Below are 19183 nucleotides of genomic sequence, written 5' to 3'. Positions count from 1 at the left end.
ATGCCTCCCAATGGTGAAGTACTCCGCCTGTTCCCGCAGCTGCGGATACAAGCCATCAGGGAAGGCCACCCGCGCAGCAAGGCTACACGCACAAGGCACTTAGCTCTCAATAATTCAGTAGTCACCTGAAGGAATGAGCAAAGCCGGGAACAATCCCAAATGAGCCAGTCCGTATGATACTGGAGGATCTTTTGTACTGTACCTGACGAGGTATGGGCAAAAGATCTGACCAGAGATACGACAGCTCATTGACAACAGTATGGCGAGCAGCATGCTCTTGTACTGTAGGTCACTATTAGCCGCTGCCTACTCACCAACTCCTGTCATACCACGTGCATAGCCTACAGTTGGTGGAAAAGGAATAGTACACAGCAGGCCTGGTCACTGTCGGCCGCTGCCTACCCACCAACTACCAGCATGGCACGTGCGTAGGCCACACTTGGTAGAACAGGAATACTATTCAGCCGGCTACACCTTCTTGGAAACCTACATTCGGCTATAAATACCCCAAATGGTATGATCATCTCATCTTATCTTGTATCTTATATCTTATACCTGATATCTGCTCTAGCAATCTCTTAATATACACTTATATTCAAGAGCAATCTAGTCTGATTCTCACGCCGGAGGGTGGTCACAAGGAGGTACCCCCCCCCTTCTCAGTGACGAGCTCACGGTCTGTTTTGCAGGTTATCAGAAGAACCATCTTTGCCGGGTCTAACCTCTCGTGGGAAACATCTATTTAACCCCCAGATTATCCGTAATCCGCCCGGGGTCAATTAGTGTTTCTTCAAGTTATGAACAAAATTGTTCTAAGTTTATTCAAACGAGTTTCGAACTTACAAGCTATATAAACACTCATAGCTCATAAGGACTAATGGTGTCTGAATGAAAAGTTAGAGACCAAAAGTTGATATGTATGTGATACTTAAGGGACTAGTGATGTACTTTATCTCGTAAATAAATTCCCACCAATTCATGATATCAATTACTAGTCGCGCCACCACCACCACCACCATCTTCAGCGGGCAGACCCTCTCCGGCGTCACCACCGTCTGTTTATTTTCCGGTGTCTCGCCACCATGACCGGATCCTCCGCTACTTCTCGCAAGGTACATATATAACATATCTACCATTTATACATATCTTTTTGTGTTGTATACGCATAAGTTATATAATACACGTAAATACTCTCCGATCATGCCTTTAAATTACTTCATCTGTATAAATTTGAAGTATAATTTCGGTCAGTCGTCAAGTTTAGATGGCATATATAGTTTGATGTTGCATGACTGATTAGGTGTTGAGTAAGATAGCTAGCCATCGACTTCAAAAGGAGTTGGTAGAGTGGCAAGTCAACCCTCCTTCTGGATTTCTTCACAAAGTCAACGACAATCTTCAAAGGTAGTCAACCCTAAAAAGTTGTTTAGATATTATGTTTTGGAAGTAATTTAATATAAATAGATGGTTAGGCTCTTAATAATTAGGGTGCAAATTATTGTATTAAAAGAAAGAGTCAGTGATATGGTGTTTGATCACGAAAACTGATTGTTTGAGTGTTGTTTCGGGCCTGATTTCCGACATCATCTTGGGTTATTGGATGCAATATTCTTTCCGTGTTGATATACGTTAATGAATTTATGAAACGACACTTTCGATTGACCTGACTAGAGGTCCGGATGTTTGAATCTTATTAAAAATTTGTATGAAGGTGGGTGATTGAAGTGTATGGAGCTCAGGGGACTATCTATGCTAATGAAAAATACCAGCTACAAGTTGATTTACCTGAAAATTATCCTATGGAAGCACCTCAGGTTATTTATTTCAATTAGATGTATAATACTATAATATAGTTTGAAATTGTTCTTATTATATTTTCAATAAAATGATGCAGGTTATATTTTTGCATCCAGCTCCTCTGCATCCACACATTTATAGCAATGGCCATATTTGTCTAGGCAAGTATACATACAATCGTGAACTTTTTCTAACTCGTAGAGCGTTAGCACAAATTAAAGACATAATTAACGTGTTCTCAATTGCAGATATTTTGTATGACTCGTGGTCACCAGCCATGGCTATCAGCTCTGTCTGTATAAGCATTCTTTCCATGCTGTCAAGTTCAAAAGTAAAGGTAAGTTTTATCATTATTACTGTCATTATTATTTATTTTTGTGAACGGATGATGAAAACTATTTTTGTAAACACTATCTATGAATGCAGGAACGCCCTGAAGACAATGATCGCTATGTTAAGAAGTGTAGAAATGGTAGATCTCCCAAGGAAACCAGGTGGTGGTTTCATGATGATAAAGTTTAGTGTAAACAAGAAGTGACCCGTGAAGCATTCGGTTTGACTGTAAATGAAGATTATGTTTCTTGTTTGTTTCACTCAAAACATCTTTACACCTACTTTTACCAGGTTTTGATCATGTAATTGATCAGTTCTATACCATCAAATATTGCATCATTTAATGAAAAAATGCATGATTTTCACTGAATAAATAAAATCTGCTTACATGTTCATACATGTACATCTAAAACTGAATGATTGCTTTCCCTGATCAAGAAAGTTAATGGTACAATTACTAAAAATTTCCTTAAACTATTAATTAGTTAGTCCTTCCTCGTTCATTTTAGTAAATTCAGAACATTTTCATACACAATGAAAGTTATTGAAGCCGCAGGAAGATTTTTCAGAAGGTTGGCTGTAATGCCTCTGTAAAAACCTCTTATACCCTCTAACCTACAATCCGAATAGGCAAAAACAGTATACGTATGAAGTTTCAGTTTATATATTATAGCAAAAATATATTATTTAAAATATTATTAGTTACGAGCGTTAACATAGGGTACTCACCGAGCAGTTTTCTCCATGGCATGCCTACTATCTATATATCTCGGAACCCCGTCTATGCTAGGTCGTTGCTGCAGTTTAAAAAATTCAATAAATAAGTAACAAATGTTGAAAGGGTCACGAAGAACGAAAAAAAATTAAGAAACGTGTTTGTTTTTACCTGCACGCGAGAACGAATGACCTGAAAATGTTACCATAAAAGAAAGAAGCGTAAGGTTGAGATAATCTTATTATAGATTCGAAAAGTAATTAGAAATTGAAGCCAAATGTAACTACCTGAAATGGATATGTTGCAAGGATGGCTGCTAGTTTAGAAGAAGCTCCTAAAGCTGCATAATCACCAGTAGTCTTATGGAAAATAAGAAGATAACAGCTCATCAATAAGCAAATAAAGGTACCAAATAATGAATGAAATAATCATTTACGAAAAGTACTTACCAATAAATCAGAACTACTATCACTCGACGAGTTCTGTTTATGCCTAAAATCAACTATAATTTTGCGAAGTTCTTCATATGCTGTAAACTGAATCGCACCGTGAGCAACCTGCAAGAGATATAGCATAAACATATTGTATATTGTTAATTGTATTTAGTTAGGGTTTTAGCCCATTTGGTTAGATAGAGCCCATGGGCCTTTTATGGGCTGTTAGCTAGGGTTTAGTTGTGTATATATAGGTGTAGTGGCTTATCTATTACACACACCTTCAAGTAATAAACATTACTTTCACTACAACCATCTTCTTTACATGGTATCAGAGCTACGGCTCTCGATCCAAACCCTAGCCGCGATCTGACCCGAACCTGAGTCTGACCAGCCGTCACCAGCAGCCTTCAGATCTGAAACAAGCTCCTGCCTTGTTGTTCTGTCCGAGCACTGTTCACCGGACTGTTCATCACCGGAAACACTGTTCACGCCGGAAAAACACTGTTCACTGCCGGAAACTACTGTTCACTGACGAGCACTGTTCACGCGAAAATCACTGTTCACCGGTACTGTTCAACTCCGGAAAACACTGTTCATGCCGGAAAACACTGTTCACTGCCTGGATTTCTGTTCACTGCCGGGAAGTTACTGTTCGCTGCCGGAATTACTGTTCGCTGCCGGAAAGTTACTGTTCGCTGCCGGAATTACTGTTCACTGCCGGAAAGTTACTGTTCGCTGCCGGAATTACTGTTCGCTGCCGGGATTAACTGTTCACGACGAGTAACTGTTTACGCCAGAATCTGTTCCTGCCCTCCACCCGCACTTGTTACTGTTCACAGTCAATTTTCAGTTTCGTGTATCACTATGGGCGAAAATACATACATGTATACATTTACTAAAGAGGAGCATGATCTTATTCAACGGTTTCTTACCTCCCAGTTGCCTCATCCTCAAACCAGCTCGGCACATTCAGGTAAACCTTCTAGCCTTGACTTATCACGGGTGATTGATTCTGGAGCCACACATCACATGACTGGGAATCGGGGTATTTTTTCTAGTCTTCAAAATGTTTCTCATGCGCCAGTACGTCTTGCCGATGGATCTTCATGTCCCGTTCTCGGCATAGGATCCATCAGTAACTCGGAAAACCTAAAACTGTCTTCTATCCTATTTGTTCCTAAATTTCCTACCAGTCTTTGTTCAGTGAGTCAGATTACCAAACAAAACAACTGTTCTGTGACCTTTTACCCAACTCACTGCGTTTTTCATGAACTAGGAACAAATCGGGTAATTGGTAATGGTTTTGAATCAGGAGGTCTCTATCGTATATCCCCGTTTTCGCATCCTGTAGCAAACTTATGTGATTCCGCTGTCAGGGAGGCTCACTGTCGGTTAGGTCATCCCTCTACAGCAGTTCTGAGGCAAATGCGACCAGATTTACCACTTTCGTCTTTTAATTTTCATTGTGAGTCGTGTCAACTTGGTAAACATACCAGGCGTCCCTATCCCCCTAGGGTGCCCAATCGAGTCAGTTCTTGTTTTGAACTGTTGCATTCTGATGTATGGGGTCCTTGCCCTATCAAATCTACGTTGGGTTTTGAATATTTTATTACCTTTATTGATGACTATTCTCGCACTACTTGGGTTTATTTATTGAAATCTCGTAGTGAGGTATTTTCCATATTTCGAGAATTTAATGCTTATGTTCAAAACCAATTTAACACCACCATTAAAACTTTACGATCTGATAATGCTAAAGAATATTTTTCCACCGACTTTTCTTCATACTTAAAAACCAACGGCATTATTCATGAATCATCGTGTGCTTATACATCTCAACAAAATGGTGTGTCCGAACGCAAAAATCGTCACATATTGGATGTTGCTCGCACAATCATGATCCAATCACGTGTTCCTCATCGTTTTTGGGGAGATGCCGTTCTCACTGCCACATATCTGATTAACCGCATGCCCTCAACCGTTCTTCATGGTAAAACACCGTTTTCTATACTATTTCCCAACGATGATCCATTTCCTCTCGCACCTAAAGTATTTGGTTGTGTCGCCTATGTTCATGACCATAGTCCAAAAACCATCAAACTTGATCCTCGAGCCATTCGTTGTGTCTTTCTTGGTTACTCACGGGTTCAAAAAGGGTATCGATGCTATAGCCCATCACTTCACCGATACTTTACCAGTGCCGATGTCACTTTTCACGAGTCTCCTTACTTTCCCGAGTGTTCCACTCCTGTTTCTGACCCGTTTCCCGACCTAGATATACCCACATCTCCCTTCATCCCCACCATTCCTGTGTCAATTCCTTTTACCGATCCAATCTCTACTGATTCTGACCCACCGACAGAATCTCCGCCACTGCTTTTCACATATGCTAGGCGGGGTAGGGGTCAAACATCAGCGACTCTTGATTCACAACCTGGCCACGACCCCGAAATACCCTCCGATACTCCGCCTACATCTGAGCAATCCACACCTCTCACTACTACATCGTTACCCGATCCACCAACCTCTGACACACCTGTTTATGATCCTCCTGGTGCCCCACTTCCCGATATACCTATTTCCTTTCGCAAGGAACCCCGGACATGTACTCGTTACCCAATTCAGGACTATGTTGCCTACACCCACCTATCTCCTGAATCTCATGCGTACACCACTACCCTTGATTCCTACCCGATTCCCAAAAATGTGACGAGCGCTCTCGCTCACCCAGGATGGAGACAGGCTATGGAAGATGAAATCAGGGCTCTAAAGTCCAATCATACATGGGATCTTGAAACACTTCCTAAAGGGAAGCGTATTGTTGGTTGTCGTTGGGTGTTTACGGTTAAACTACACCCGGATGGCTCCCTACACCGCTTAAAGGCTCGGTTGGTTGCAAAAGGGTATTCTCAGGCATATGGCATTGATTACGATGAAACTTTCTCTCCGGTTGCTAAAATGCCATCTGTCCGTATTTGCATCGCTCTTGCTGCCATTAATCATTGGCCGCTCCACCAGCTTGATGTCAAGAACGCCTTTCTTAATGGTGTTCTTGAGGAGGAGGTATATATGGAGCAGCCCCCAGGGTTCGTCGTTGAGGAGGAGGCCTCGAAAGTTTGTAGACTACGTCGTTCTCTATATGGTCTTAAACAGTCTCCCAGAGCATGGTTTGGTCGATTCTCTAGTGTTATGGGACAGTTTGGGATGACGCGGAGTGCCTACGATCACTCTGTCTTCTTTAGACACCAGAAAGGGAAGAGGATTATCGTAGTTGTTTATGTGGATGACATTATAATCACAGGTGATGACGAGGTCGGGATTTCCGAACTCAAGCAGTTTCTTCAGTCTCAGTTTCAGGTAAGCGACTTAGGTCGACTGAGGTATTTCCTTGGCATAGAAGTATCCCGCTCTCCACAAGGAATACTTCTCTCCCAACGAAAGTATGTTCTTGATATGTTAACTGAATGTGGCTTACTGGGTTGTAAACCTGTTGATACACCAATGCTTCCTACAAAGAAACTCCTCCCAAAGGAAGGAGATCCAATGAAAGATCCTGAGCGATACAGACGGCTGGTTGGTAAACTTAATTATTTAACCGTCACACGACCGGATATCTCCTTTACTGTCAGTGTTCTGAGCCAATTTATGGCTACACCATACACCGGTCACTGGGATGCTGCCCTTCGTGTCTTAAGATATCTTAAGACCTCACCTGGCTTGGGCATATTATACTCTGATCAGGGTCATTGTCGTGTAGGTGCCTTCACGGAAGAAGGAGATGGTCGAATATCAGGGTTCTCAGATGCAGATTGGGCAGGTTGTCCAATTTCTCGACGATCTACCACCGGATATTGTGTGTTTGTTGGGGGAAACCTTGTATCATGGAAGAGTAAGAAGCAACACACGGTCTCCCGGTCGAGTGCCGAATCAGAATATAGAGCCATGGCAGATGTAACATCAGAGATGACATGGGTTCGTCGTCTTCTCAGAGAGCTCGGGGTTGTTTCTAATGACTTGATGAGGCTATACTGTGATAATCAGTCAGCTATTCACATAGCCAAGAATCAAGTATTTCATGAGAGGACAAAACATATTGAGGTCGACTGCCACCTTATCAGAGATCGGGTAGTAGGCACACAAATTGATCCTCCTTCCATTCAACCGGTTCATGTGAAGACAAATTTTCAGCTAGCAGACATTCTAACTAAACCGCTCCGGAAAGCTCAGATAGATTTTATTTGTAACAAGTTGGGCATGATTAACATCTATGCTCCAACTTGAGGAGGAGTGTTAATTGTATTTAGTTAGGGTTTTAGCCCATTTGGTTAGATAGAGCCCATGGGCCTTTTATGGGCTGTTAGCTAGGGTTTAGTTGTGTATATATAGGTGTAGTGGCTTATCTATTACACACACCTTCAAGTAATAAACATTACTTTCACTACAACCATCTTCTTTACATATATATCATTTGTAAATAAACGCTTAGCATATTGAACAGAATAGCGATACCAAATCTAACCAGAAAAAGTCCAGGTGAAAGCCCTTTGTATAATGCCCTCCACCCTTCATCTTTCAATATTGTTTTGAAAGCATCTGCAATCATACAATACAAACTATTACAAATTATAAATTTCCTGGCTAAACTAACAAAAAAACATACCACTTAAACCAGAATATGGGCGTCCATGATGCTGAGGATTCTGAAGTTGTAACCGTGTTTTCACAACCCAAACAGGATTGGTAAGAAGACATACCTGAAAAAGTAACAATTTTGCTATAATAACAACATAGCTCAAAATATAATATAACGAATAACAACTAATAAATGCAACAAAATTCACCAGCCCACCTGCTTCTGCAGCCGAAGCAAGATGAATGCGTGCACTTGACTCGTCCTGATTTTTCATATACCTTTGTTTGGCACTGTTATAGCTATAAACAGGAATTGTAATGTGACAAGAAGTCAGATAATAATAACATAAAACTTTTAAAAACGAGAAAACAAACACATTGAGTCCTCTGAGATAATTGAGTGAGTGTTCATTCATTCTTCACTTACAAATAGAAGTATAGACCCCATGAAATACTTGAGCCCAGCACTGCAGGTAAAAAGCCAGCATAGAGCCCTCGGAGACCCTGCAAAATGAATACTAACATATCAAGTAATCCAATTCCACAATTGATGAAGCAACAGACCAAAATGTTATCAGAAAACTTAGATTTATAGGAGATTATGATATTCAAGCATGTCTTCATAATACCAACCGGAGTGCAAACAAGGCGAGCTATTCACGAGCAGATTGATAAAAAGCACAAAACTCGTTTAGTTATTGAGCCCAAGCTCGGGCCTTAATGAGCCTAGAGTATTTTTAAGTTAACTATTTTTTGACTTGGCACAGTCAATCCGGAGCTAAGCTTTGACTTGTTTAAGGTACTGCACACAAGAGCTCGAGCCGAGGCACTTAACATGTAGAATAATTAATTAATAAGATTAATAAAAAAAGACGGACCTCTGATCGAGCAATGGTGAAGAGAGCATGAGGAGTGTTTTTGTAATTCGGAAGGTTAGGGTTCCGGCCATCATAAACTGTTAATTTAAACCAATTAACGATTAATAATGTAAGAAGCCTCTAATAATTAGAGTAGGTAACAAGTGAGAGAATCATACCTTGGAATCTAGTACGGACAACATCAAGCGGATGAGAAAACGTGACGGTAGCAAGTCCGGCGACGGAGCCAGCTACCGCGTTCTCCCACTGCCAATCCGCCGTCATGCTTTACTTTGCCCACGGCTATTAACAATAATAATCTAATAATAATAATGGAGGAAATCAAGGAGAAGAAAATAGAAATGGCAGTTGGCGGCCCCTTTCAAAACCATCAGATCCGTAACAGAACCCGGAATATTACCCGACCCGTCTGGATACAACATATGAACATATATTAAAAAAAACATATATATGCAAAGTATTTGCTCATAAACCGAACCGAATCAGGCGAGGGTCTACTTGTGCTTGGCTCATTTACAAACCGAACATAGCCAACATCGAGTATTTTTAGATGGTGGGCTTTATAGAGAGCTAGCATTGGGCTAATTTATAGTGTAGAAAATTCAATGGTGGCATAATTGTGTGTGTATTAAACAATAATTCGAGTTAGATGAGCTTGCAACAAGCGAATGCACCTTTGCTTGAATTTGGCTTGTTTGCAAACTAAATCGAGCTGATTGACAAATTTACAAACCAAACCAAACCAAAATTGAACAAGTATTTTTTTATTGGAGCACCAAACAAGTTTCAATTGTAAAACAATTTGGACATCCCTAGCTATAAGTATATAAGATAGGATGGTTTTAGGTAGTACAAAGTTTGCATTTAATTGTATTTGGCACGTGATCATTGGCATCTATGTTTCATCCTAGGCCTGTAAACGAACTGAACGTTCGGGTGAACTGTTCGTGAATTGTTCGGCGGGAAGTTCATTTATGTTCGTTTATTTAATAAACGAACGAACATGAACAAAAATTTTGTGTTCGTTTAATTAAATGAACGAACATGAACACATGTTATGTTCGTTCATTTATGTTCATGAACGTTTGTTTATTTATGTATGTTTATGTATTAATAAAAAATAATTAAATATTATTTGGATGAGTCATCTACTTAAAGTTTTATATTTGTTAACTTATTTTCATTTATGTTCGTTTATGTTTGTGTTCATATATGCTCATTTATCTTTGTTCAGTTATATTCGTTTAGATTATAAAAAAATGAACTTAAACGAACAAAAATGCCCATTTTTTAAATAAAAAACATGAACATAAATTATTGTTCGACTAAGTGTTCGTGTTCGTTTAAAGTTAAATGAACAAATACGAACATGCCCTTGTTTGTGTTCGTTCAATTCGTTTACACGCTTTCATTATTCACACTGATAAATATATCGGTCTCAATCTCTAGACTCTGCTGTTTTATTTGTGTTCGTTTGTGTTCGTGAACCATTCGTGAACACATTAATTTCTTTAATGAACGAACACGAACATAAAATCTCGTTTGGTAAGTGTTCGTGAACACATTATTTCCTTAACGAACGAACACGAACAAGGTCTTGTTCGTGTTCGATCGGTTCGTTTACAGCCCTATTTCATCCTAAGCTTGACTCTTGATATATATTCCATCCTAAGCATTTTTCAATATAACCTTTTGCTATTATTCTATTAAGCTAATTTCACAACGGTTATTAAATGCGACAATGTTTTCTTCGAAACTCTAGTTTCCGATTGACTATAGTGATGCCTAAATCACTTTTGATCTATGTTGGTCATCTTCTAGCACAAACAAACAACCATGATAATTGTAAGTTTTGATTTCTTGTTTTATAGTAAATTATATAAAACTTCGATTTGATTTCTTGTTACCCGCACATCAATGGAAGCCTTATTCCCATAAAACCCTAGTGGCCTAACAATCAACATCGCTTTAAGATCCATCACTCCAAATCTACCATTGTGTCAGTTCAACATGCTCGATCGGCAAACACAACACAACACAACAATCTTTATTTCACCTCATTTTCGCACTTTGCATGTCATCTTTATCGTTGCAAGAATGAGTTTCTCTAGAAGAACGATATGCTAATGCTACAATACACTTAATGAAGCTAACTTATAGTATTTTCCATGATCGTTGGCGGTCAAATAAAGTTGTTTAGAATACAAGTAATTTGGAAACATTATGGTGTATAGAGATACCGGATATATACACTAAAATGGTGTATTTTTAAATTTTTATGTAATAATTTACCATTTCCCCAATTAGAGTTCTAGAGGCATGACCTGTTTGAAACCAAACAACCAGAGTGCCACATAAATCATCAAATCAATCACGAGGAGATAACTCATATTTTCCAGATCACCAAACCAAATTGGTTGGGGTGGTGTAGCCCGGGGCAGTCCCGGGAATCACAGTAAATTTTGTGCCGAAAGCGAGAACAAATTTGGGCTTTTAGTAAAAGCTTTTTTATTGGGCTTTAACAATTAAATGTTTTAAATGTGCTTATTGGTTATGGTTTTGATTATGCAAAAAGCTTTTTTCTATAGAAATGAGCTTAAATGAATTGAATAATTGGGTTTAAATACTATTAATACATGTTTTTTCAACAAATATATCTATGTTGTGTATAAGCATGTTAGTTATAATTTATATTTGCTATCGTGTTATACTAGTTTATATACTTGAAGTATGTTAGCGTCAAAAACTCTATTCTTACAAACACAGGGGATTGAAAACCTCTTGATTCTAATAAATTGGCTTCAACTCTCAATGGCTATAATTTTTACTATTCACCCTATATCTTGTATGACTGGTTGTAAGAAGTAGAAAAACAAAATTTTGTTGGGTTTAAAAAGAAGCAAGAAAAATATTATTTTATAAAGAATTAGAGATAGATATAAGAAAAGGAAAATCCTCAAAATAGTCATTTTTAACCATGGTTTTTCACAAATAGCCCAAGACCAAACAAAATACACAAACTAGCCAAAAAAAACTTCTTTGGATCCGACTAAAATCATTTCTGATCCGACTGAATTTTTAGACCTTTAAAAATTGCGCCACGTGTCAACGTTTTAATGGCTCCGATAAAATTTCTTAAAACTCTATCGGATCCAACTGAATTTTAGTGGGTTCGACTGAATTCTTCATCTTCTACCTCTCAAACCCTAAATCCCCATAACCAACATTCAACTCCATATTTCTTATTTCTTCACAAAATCAAACAAATCAATAGTGTAAATCGCTTAGTTTTTCGAGGAGAATACAACCATAGTATTTAGTTCACTCTAGAACTCAAATAAAAAAACCCCGAATTGAAAAATCTAGGGTTTGTCGGACAAATTAAACAGTCGGATCCGACGGAAGCATGAACTGAACCGTCGCATCCGACTGTCTTTTCGGTGAATCTGTCGGTCGGTCAAAATCTTAAAAATGTCGAATCCGACGGAACATCTGGCAACGTGGCGCGTCATGATTGGTTAAAAATTCAATCAGATCAGTTAGTGTTTTGGTCGAATCCGACGAAAGAATATGACTAGTTTAGGAATTTATTTTGCTTTTTGGCTGAAATTAGAAAACCTTGATCAAATATATGGCTATTTTAGGGATTTCTCGACCAAAAAAAATATGTTTATTTAGAAAAAGAAAAACGAATCCTTTAAATTATTTTATAGAGAATTCAAACGTGCTTACATGAAAATAAACAAATAAAGTAAAACGAATCCTTGATTAATCTCAAAAAGATTCTTCAAAATTTGGAAGCCATTAATATAATTCGCTAGCAACGTATGCATGAAAGTAGTTACGTGTCACACGTACACAATTCTTATCCCCTCTTACGTGTCAACGTATGCATGAAAGTAGTTACGGAAAAGTTAGAGTATTCACCGGAAATCGTTTAGAAGAGAAGTGAAAGTGTGGATTAAGATGCACCCTCTCCCCCTTTATATACTCATCGCAATGAAGGCGATGAATTTAATGCAGGGGAGAGAGAAAAGCGCAGGTGCAATGAAACTATGACACGTGGAAAGAGCAAGCTGGCAATAGCTGTCGACAGGACGCGTGCCGTAAATCTCGCGCCCACGCGCCCGAAAACTCGCGCCCACGCGCCAGAAAAAGCGTCTGGAATGACCATATACTGTCACGTCGCCATAACTTCCTGCACGTCCTGAAACTGTCAGAAGAAACCGTCGGACGACACTAACGTCCCTTCAACAGTTTAGACTGTTCTTATCATTTCACCAACTCTTCGAATTTCAAAAAAATGCAAAAAGATTCTAAGATTCAAAAATAAGAGGGAATATACCCCCTTACTTTGGTACCCAAGAAACCGTGAGACAAGTGCGGGTACAGTGTCAAGGCGAAACCCTTCACATACCTAGCACCTGCAGGGAATTGAAGCCAAGAATACCTTGGAAGTAAAGAAACTATAAGATGAGTGTGGGTACAGTGTCAAGGCGAAACCCTTCACATACTTAGCACTTGCAGGGAATTGAAACCAAGAAGGATCTTCTGGACCGTGCTTGCGGAAAGAGAAATAGCACCTCCACATAGCGGGAATGTTGAGAACTAGCCTGTTTGAAACTTCAAGGCGGAATTGGTGGTTTAACATGACTGTTCACTATGTCCGAAACTACCAAAACCTCGTGAAGAATCTATACAAGTGAAACTCAACGCTCCCGATGTGCGAAGGGGTTAAACACCTACCCGCATCACAACCAAAGATCAGGCAGAAAAGTCGGGAATTTCTGCGAGTGACATTAGGAAAACCGCGGGAAGAATCCCCACGGAACGCCTTAAAACTAAAAATCCTTTCCAAAACCCCTTGCTTAAGTCCAAAAGTTCACCTCACTTATTAACAATTCATGAGAAGAACATTGGACTGGGGGGACTTGAAGAGGTAGGTCCCAGCAGAGCCCAGTTGGATCCGCAAGACTCACCTTGAAGAGGGACGTCTGCGCAAGGACCAACTGGTTCCACAGGACCAACCATGCTCAGAGAAGACCTTACGCGCAGTACGCCAGCTGTTCCCGCAGGAAAAGCCTCCCAATGGTGAAGTACCCAGCCTGTTCCCGCAGTTGCGGATACAAGCCATCAGGGAAGGCTACCCGCACTAATAGCTAGGCTACACGCACAAGGCACTAAATAATTCAGTAGTCACCTGAAGGAATGAGCAAGGCGGGAATACTCCCGCCCAAATGAGCCAGTCCGTACGCTTCTGGAAGATCTTTTGTACTATACATGCCAAGGTATGGACAAAATAGACAAGATCTGACCAAAGCAGCCCATGAACCAATCACAGGGTGACAGCTCACCGACAACAGTACGAGAAGCACGCTCTAGTACAAAATGTCACTATCAGCCGCTGCCTACTCACCAACCCTTGTCGTGGCACGTACATAGCCTGCAGTTGGTGGAAAAGGAATAGTACACAGCCGGCGGAAAATGAATAGTACACAGCCGGCGGAAAAGGAATAGTACACAGCCGGCCATGTCACTATCAGCCGCTGCCTACCCACCAACTACCAGCATGGCACGTGCGTAGCCCACAGTTGGTGGAAAATGAATATTATACAGCTGGCTGTACCTGCTTGGAAACCTACCTTCGGCTATAAATACTCCAACACCTTGGAACGGTATCATCATCTTGTATCTTATCTTCTCTAGCAATCTCTCTCAATATACACTTATATTCAGAGCAATCTAGTCTGATTCTCACGCCGGAGGGTGGTCACAAGGAGGAACCCCCCCTTCTCAGTTACGAGCTCACGGTGTCTGTTTTGCAGGTCATCAGAAGAACAACCATCTTTGCCGGACCTAACCCTCGTGGGAAACATTTACTTAACCCCCAGATTATCCGTAATCTGCCCGGGGTCGTCTAGTGTTTCTTCATAAACCGAGCCTAAAAGCAAGCTTGAGAAACAAATAAGATAAAAACCAAGCCTAAAAGTAAACTTGCTTAATAATTAAAAAACAAACTTATCTAATAAATGAGTCAGAGCTCAAACTTCACTTGTAGAGTTTGGGAGCTTAAACAAGAATGCTATTTGTGGCTTTGTGCAATATTTATTTAATATATAAAACATATAATTTATTATTAATATAAAAATATTAAAAATGTTATTATGTTACATATAAAAAGTATATTTACAAATATAGATAAAATTAACTAATGCATCCATACTAGTATTTAATAAAATAAATAATAGTCAAGTAAAATCGCGAGCCAAGTTCGAGTTTGAAAAGCTACTCTCGAGTAGAAGCTCGATAAGATTTTTAAGACAACACGATAACATCAAAATGTTGATATAAAGTTAATAATGATGTTATTTTGGTCATGAGTTTGGAATAAAACCATTTCGCAGGAACCCGGAGTAATGGAAGCCGAGATAAAGAGCTACGGAACAGAGCATGTGCTTTTAAGCATCTATAACGAAACAAGACCCGGGCCTATTCGTCTTCCAAAGTCTGAACCCTTCGGTTCCAAAAACGCCCCTTCTCCATTGCCACATTGGTTATCCGAGGAAGACCTTAATTACAATGTTCAAAAATTCCAACAAAAAGGATTCACAGGACCATTAAACTATTACCGAGCCATAGATATGTATGCATGCACCTTTAAACACCACTTCACCAATAACATATTAAATGTAGTTGGGCGCATAACAATATATGAATATTGTGGAATGCAGGAACTGGGAGCTTACAGCTGCGTGGGCTGGGGTACAAATACGAGTGCCCGTGATATATGTGGTAGGGGAAAAAGATCCTGTGTACACTACCCCAGGGGCGAAGACGTATGTGCATGGTAGCGGGTTCAAGACGGACGTGCCATTGCTTCGACAAGTTGTTGTGCTGGAAGATACCGGTCACTTCCTCAACCAAGAGAAACCTCAGAAGATCAACGACATAATTCTTGATTTCATCAAGAACTTTTGACCGCGTACTATCTTCGTAGTAATATTGCTTTTTTATATAAGTGTTGTGTATTAGCCATTAGGGTGTTTACAGGTTGGGTTAGTGAATTCGACTCCGAAGGAACTATGTTAAAATGTAAATTTGATCTCCATTAAATTATGAACTCAGAAGTTACTATAATCTAAAGACTAAAACTCAACAAGTCATTGTTTGAACATCCATTTTACACAAATGGATGAATTGTAAAAATATGAATACAATGGGATGTTGTCAAAATATACCACATAGTTGCTTCTTCTACAACACAACATATCAAGTGTTCTCCTTTCCAAAAATGAAACGGATGGGCACAGAAATATAAAGAAAACTGTCAGAGAAACACTTCAGTAGAAGTCATGAAATGGTGACAATGGCAAAAGGGTAATTAGGTCCCATATCTTCTCTCACTTGTTCTTGAAGACCCTGCCTCCGAATCTGGGTCACGGGTCCATGAAGCTTGACTTGCATAGGCACCATTAAATTCCTCCGCCCGCATGTAACCACCAGCACCACCACTCACCTGCACAATGTTTGTATCAAAATCAACGAAACTTACTGTATATAGACTGTATGTATGTATACAAGTATGAAAATGTTCACTTACAGTCTCCAAACATGCAGATAAAATAGTCATGCCTGGCAGTGCATCAATTCCATGCTGATTTTAACAAAAACAATTCATTAGAAAATAAAAATATGTTAAGAGAACAATTTTATAAAAGAGGAAATAGCATAGCCTACCTGTCTTTGTACTTGAGTCTTGTAAATAAAGCCACCACAGCAGAACAATGTTGAAATCACAAAGAATCTGCCATTTTGTAAAATGTGTGACTGATTATATAATAATTAAAAGAAAAATAACTACATTTACTTACATGCAAGAAAAGATTCCAAACAGCGCCCATCCTTTAGTAGACGTTCCCGCTTCATTTTGCTTAGATTCTGCAGTATTAAAACAAATTGTTCTTTGGATTAATTATATTGTCAAAAGTAGATTTGCATCGAGGAAGACAAGAAACCGAACATTACCGCACATTTTTGTGAGACTAAACTGGATGGGATCAAAACCCTCGACTGGTATAGTTAGCTGAACCTCATACGGGTCATCACGTGTCGTTTCACCTGAAATATGCAACATGATTTTAAGAAATAGAATGCAGAATATGTAGACAGTAAAATATATTAATATAGCAATAGATGATCGTGTACATCTCCAATCAATATTCAACAATGTTGGAGACAAAGTTGTAGGCGGATCCCCTGCTGCTCCCGAGCCAGACAAAGTAACCTCCAAACTGTTCTTTGGAGAAACCTGGTAAAAGTACCAAAAAGAAACTAATTTTAAATTGAATCAAATCACTATAATCAAAATTAGTGTGTCAAGCATATACCGTATAGGTTGGTTTTTGTACTAATTGAGAAAGCGAAGCAATTGCAGTCATATAGAGAGAGACACGATTCTGGTCCGTATCAAAGCTGCAATAAACAAAGGCAAAAAAATTTTAGAAAAAAAAACATGGAAATTAATGGTTTTAAAAATAATTATGACCCCTAGGGTCAAGACCTGTAGTCCTTGTAAGCCTTTTCATAACCGTACTGAGTCATGCCATTGTATACCTACGAGGTGATAGCAGTATGTTAACGATAAATGATATTTTGATAATGTAATTTCCAACTAATGACAAAGAAAGGAAATATTATGTAAAATATATAATCTTACAATTTCCCATGATCGTGGATGAAAACCCACTGTGAACCCTTCAAACACTCGTGGACCTGGTTTCTCACACGGAATTGCAAGTTCAACAATAACTCTGCACTCAAAGATAGAAAATAATTATAACCTAAATCATGAAAAACAAGATTTTCTTTTTTGCTAGAAAAAAACCTGCAATCTGACTCAAATGTGACATTGCATACGCATCCAAGTCCAGCTGAATAAGGGAAAATGTAATAGTAATCAGTATGGGCCCCATAAACATTTCTAGAGCATTACAAGTCGTTTTAAACACAGACATAAAAAACCTAAAATAAATCCAAAAAAAACTCACATACCTTTGCACCGTGCATTTGGGCAATCACCACATATGATGTTTAACTGGATTCAAACAAGAATAGGTAGTCAAAACCAACACAAACTATAGTTATGATTAAAAGGCTTAATCATATGTTCATTTCTGCAGCATGCTTATTACCTGAGCCGTACGTCCCCTTTTGTCATGACTTATTTCACATTTTTGAAGATCACCATTGTAAAATTCCTGATGCATAAACGAATTAAATCCAAAAATACACACACACACACAGATTCTATACATATACATATATATAGGAGAACGTTAATTTCATGACCAATAATATACGAATTCTCAAACTTCCACTTACTTGAACAAAATTATAACGTTCTGAACCGGCAACAAAATAGTTGGAGCCCTCAAATCTGCCAAAACCAATATATCCCTGCATACATATACAGTTGCCAAAGATTCAAAGTTTAACCTTTTGTTGTACAACTTTAAGGGAAATAATCAAATAAAGTATCATAGCTTACCGATTGCGATCTAGTTTCCACATCTTTACAGAACCGAATTGCACAGTCGGTACTCTAAACAAAAAGAAACCAATATCAACATTAAACAAATAATCTCAGATTATAATTAATAACAACCAGAAATATTTATCAATTATCAATATACAAGATATTAGTCATTACCACTCCTTCATACTCGAAAGGATATCCGGTCCAATTACTCTGCATAATATCTTAAAGAAAACTAATTTTAACACCAAAAACAATGAATATACTTGTAATTACTTTAAATACATAAAAAGTAGGATACAAAATCATAAATGTGACTAGAGTTGTCAAGAACATAGCAATTGGTAGAGGGTACAGTCACAGAATCCACACTGCATATTTGATACAGCAAAGCTGGAAATATAAAAATTAATAGATGTTTAGTTATGCAAAATGAAAAAAGAAATGAAACCCTTAATTACTAATAATACTTTACCTGTAAATATGGTTAGGTAAAAACCGATCCTGTGGTTCATACTAAAAATAGGAATTGTAAAGAGTGTGTAACAATTTGAGATTTAAGTTTGATAGATAGATCAAGGTGGCATGAAAATACAGCCGGCAATTGTCACAGTGACATCGATAACCTGATGACGACAATGATGATGGTTATGGAATTTATCTTGTACTTGAAGTTGAACACCAATGCGGGCGGTTGTATTAATTTGGGTTTTTACTTTTTACGATTTGGGGGAAATGAAATGCCCATATGAGATATTAGGGTTCGGGTCGGTCATTTCCTTGTTGAAGGTCCGATGTGAGAAAAATAATCTATATATAATACACCAGACAATGGCAAATCAAGACACTTAATTTT

At 38.7% G+C, this 19183-nt stretch overlaps 3 protein-coding genes across 3 annotated transcripts; 1 reads left to right on the top strand and 2 right to left on the bottom strand.

Moving 5' to 3' along the window:
- The first annotated feature begins 1033 nt into the window (after positions 1-1033).
- On the top strand, positions 1034-2363 carry LOC143618147 (putative ubiquitin-conjugating enzyme E2 16). Its single transcript, XM_077090460.1, has 6 exons — positions 1034-1112; positions 1301-1404; positions 1712-1814; positions 1895-1958; positions 2046-2134; positions 2224-2363. The coding sequence occupies exons 1-6, from the start codon at positions 1083-1085 to the stop codon at positions 2317-2319; spliced, it is 486 nt and encodes a 161-aa protein (XP_076946575.1). The 5' UTR covers positions 1034-1082; the 3' UTR covers positions 2320-2363.
- A 61-nt stretch (positions 2364-2424) lies between these two features.
- On the bottom strand, positions 2425-9123 carry LOC143618146 (folate transporter 1, chloroplastic-like). The gene is made up of 11 exons (XM_077090459.1): positions 8951-9123; positions 8793-8869; positions 8342-8418; positions 8124-8214; positions 7943-8036; positions 7802-7875; positions 3295-3402; positions 3133-3204; positions 3017-3037; positions 2860-2927; positions 2425-2745 (listed from the first exon to the last, which is right to left on the bottom strand). The coding sequence occupies exons 1-11, from the start codon at positions 9054-9056 to the stop codon at positions 2631-2633; spliced, it is 903 nt and encodes a 300-aa protein (XP_076946574.1). The 5' UTR covers positions 9057-9123; the 3' UTR covers positions 2425-2630.
- A 7001-nt stretch (positions 9124-16124) lies between these two features.
- On the bottom strand, positions 16125-18865 carry LOC143618143 (uncharacterized). Its single transcript, XM_077090456.1, has 17 exons — positions 18803-18865; positions 18629-18720; positions 18502-18540; positions 18340-18393; positions 18174-18248; positions 17984-18049; positions 17844-17886; positions 17677-17722; positions 17509-17602; positions 17353-17405; positions 17180-17264; positions 16998-17100; positions 16818-16910; positions 16664-16730; positions 16530-16596; positions 16393-16446; positions 16125-16308 (listed from the first exon to the last, which is right to left on the bottom strand). The coding sequence occupies exons 1-17, from the start codon at positions 18840-18842 to the stop codon at positions 16174-16176; spliced, it is 1206 nt and encodes a 401-aa protein (XP_076946571.1). The 5' UTR covers positions 18843-18865; the 3' UTR covers positions 16125-16173.
- Between the last annotated feature and the right edge of the window lie 318 nt (positions 18866-19183).

The sequence above is a fragment of the Bidens hawaiensis genome, unplaced genomic scaffold (genome assembly GCF_021521415.1).
Source record: "Bidens hawaiensis isolate Kalapana, Puna unplaced genomic scaffold, B.hawaiensis_p1.1 tig00064169_1, whole genome shotgun sequence".
In the NCBI taxonomy this organism is placed as follows: Eukaryota; Viridiplantae; Streptophyta; class Magnoliopsida; order Asterales; family Asteraceae; genus Bidens; species Bidens hawaiensis.
This window is presented reverse-complemented; position numbering and strand designations above follow the sequence as displayed.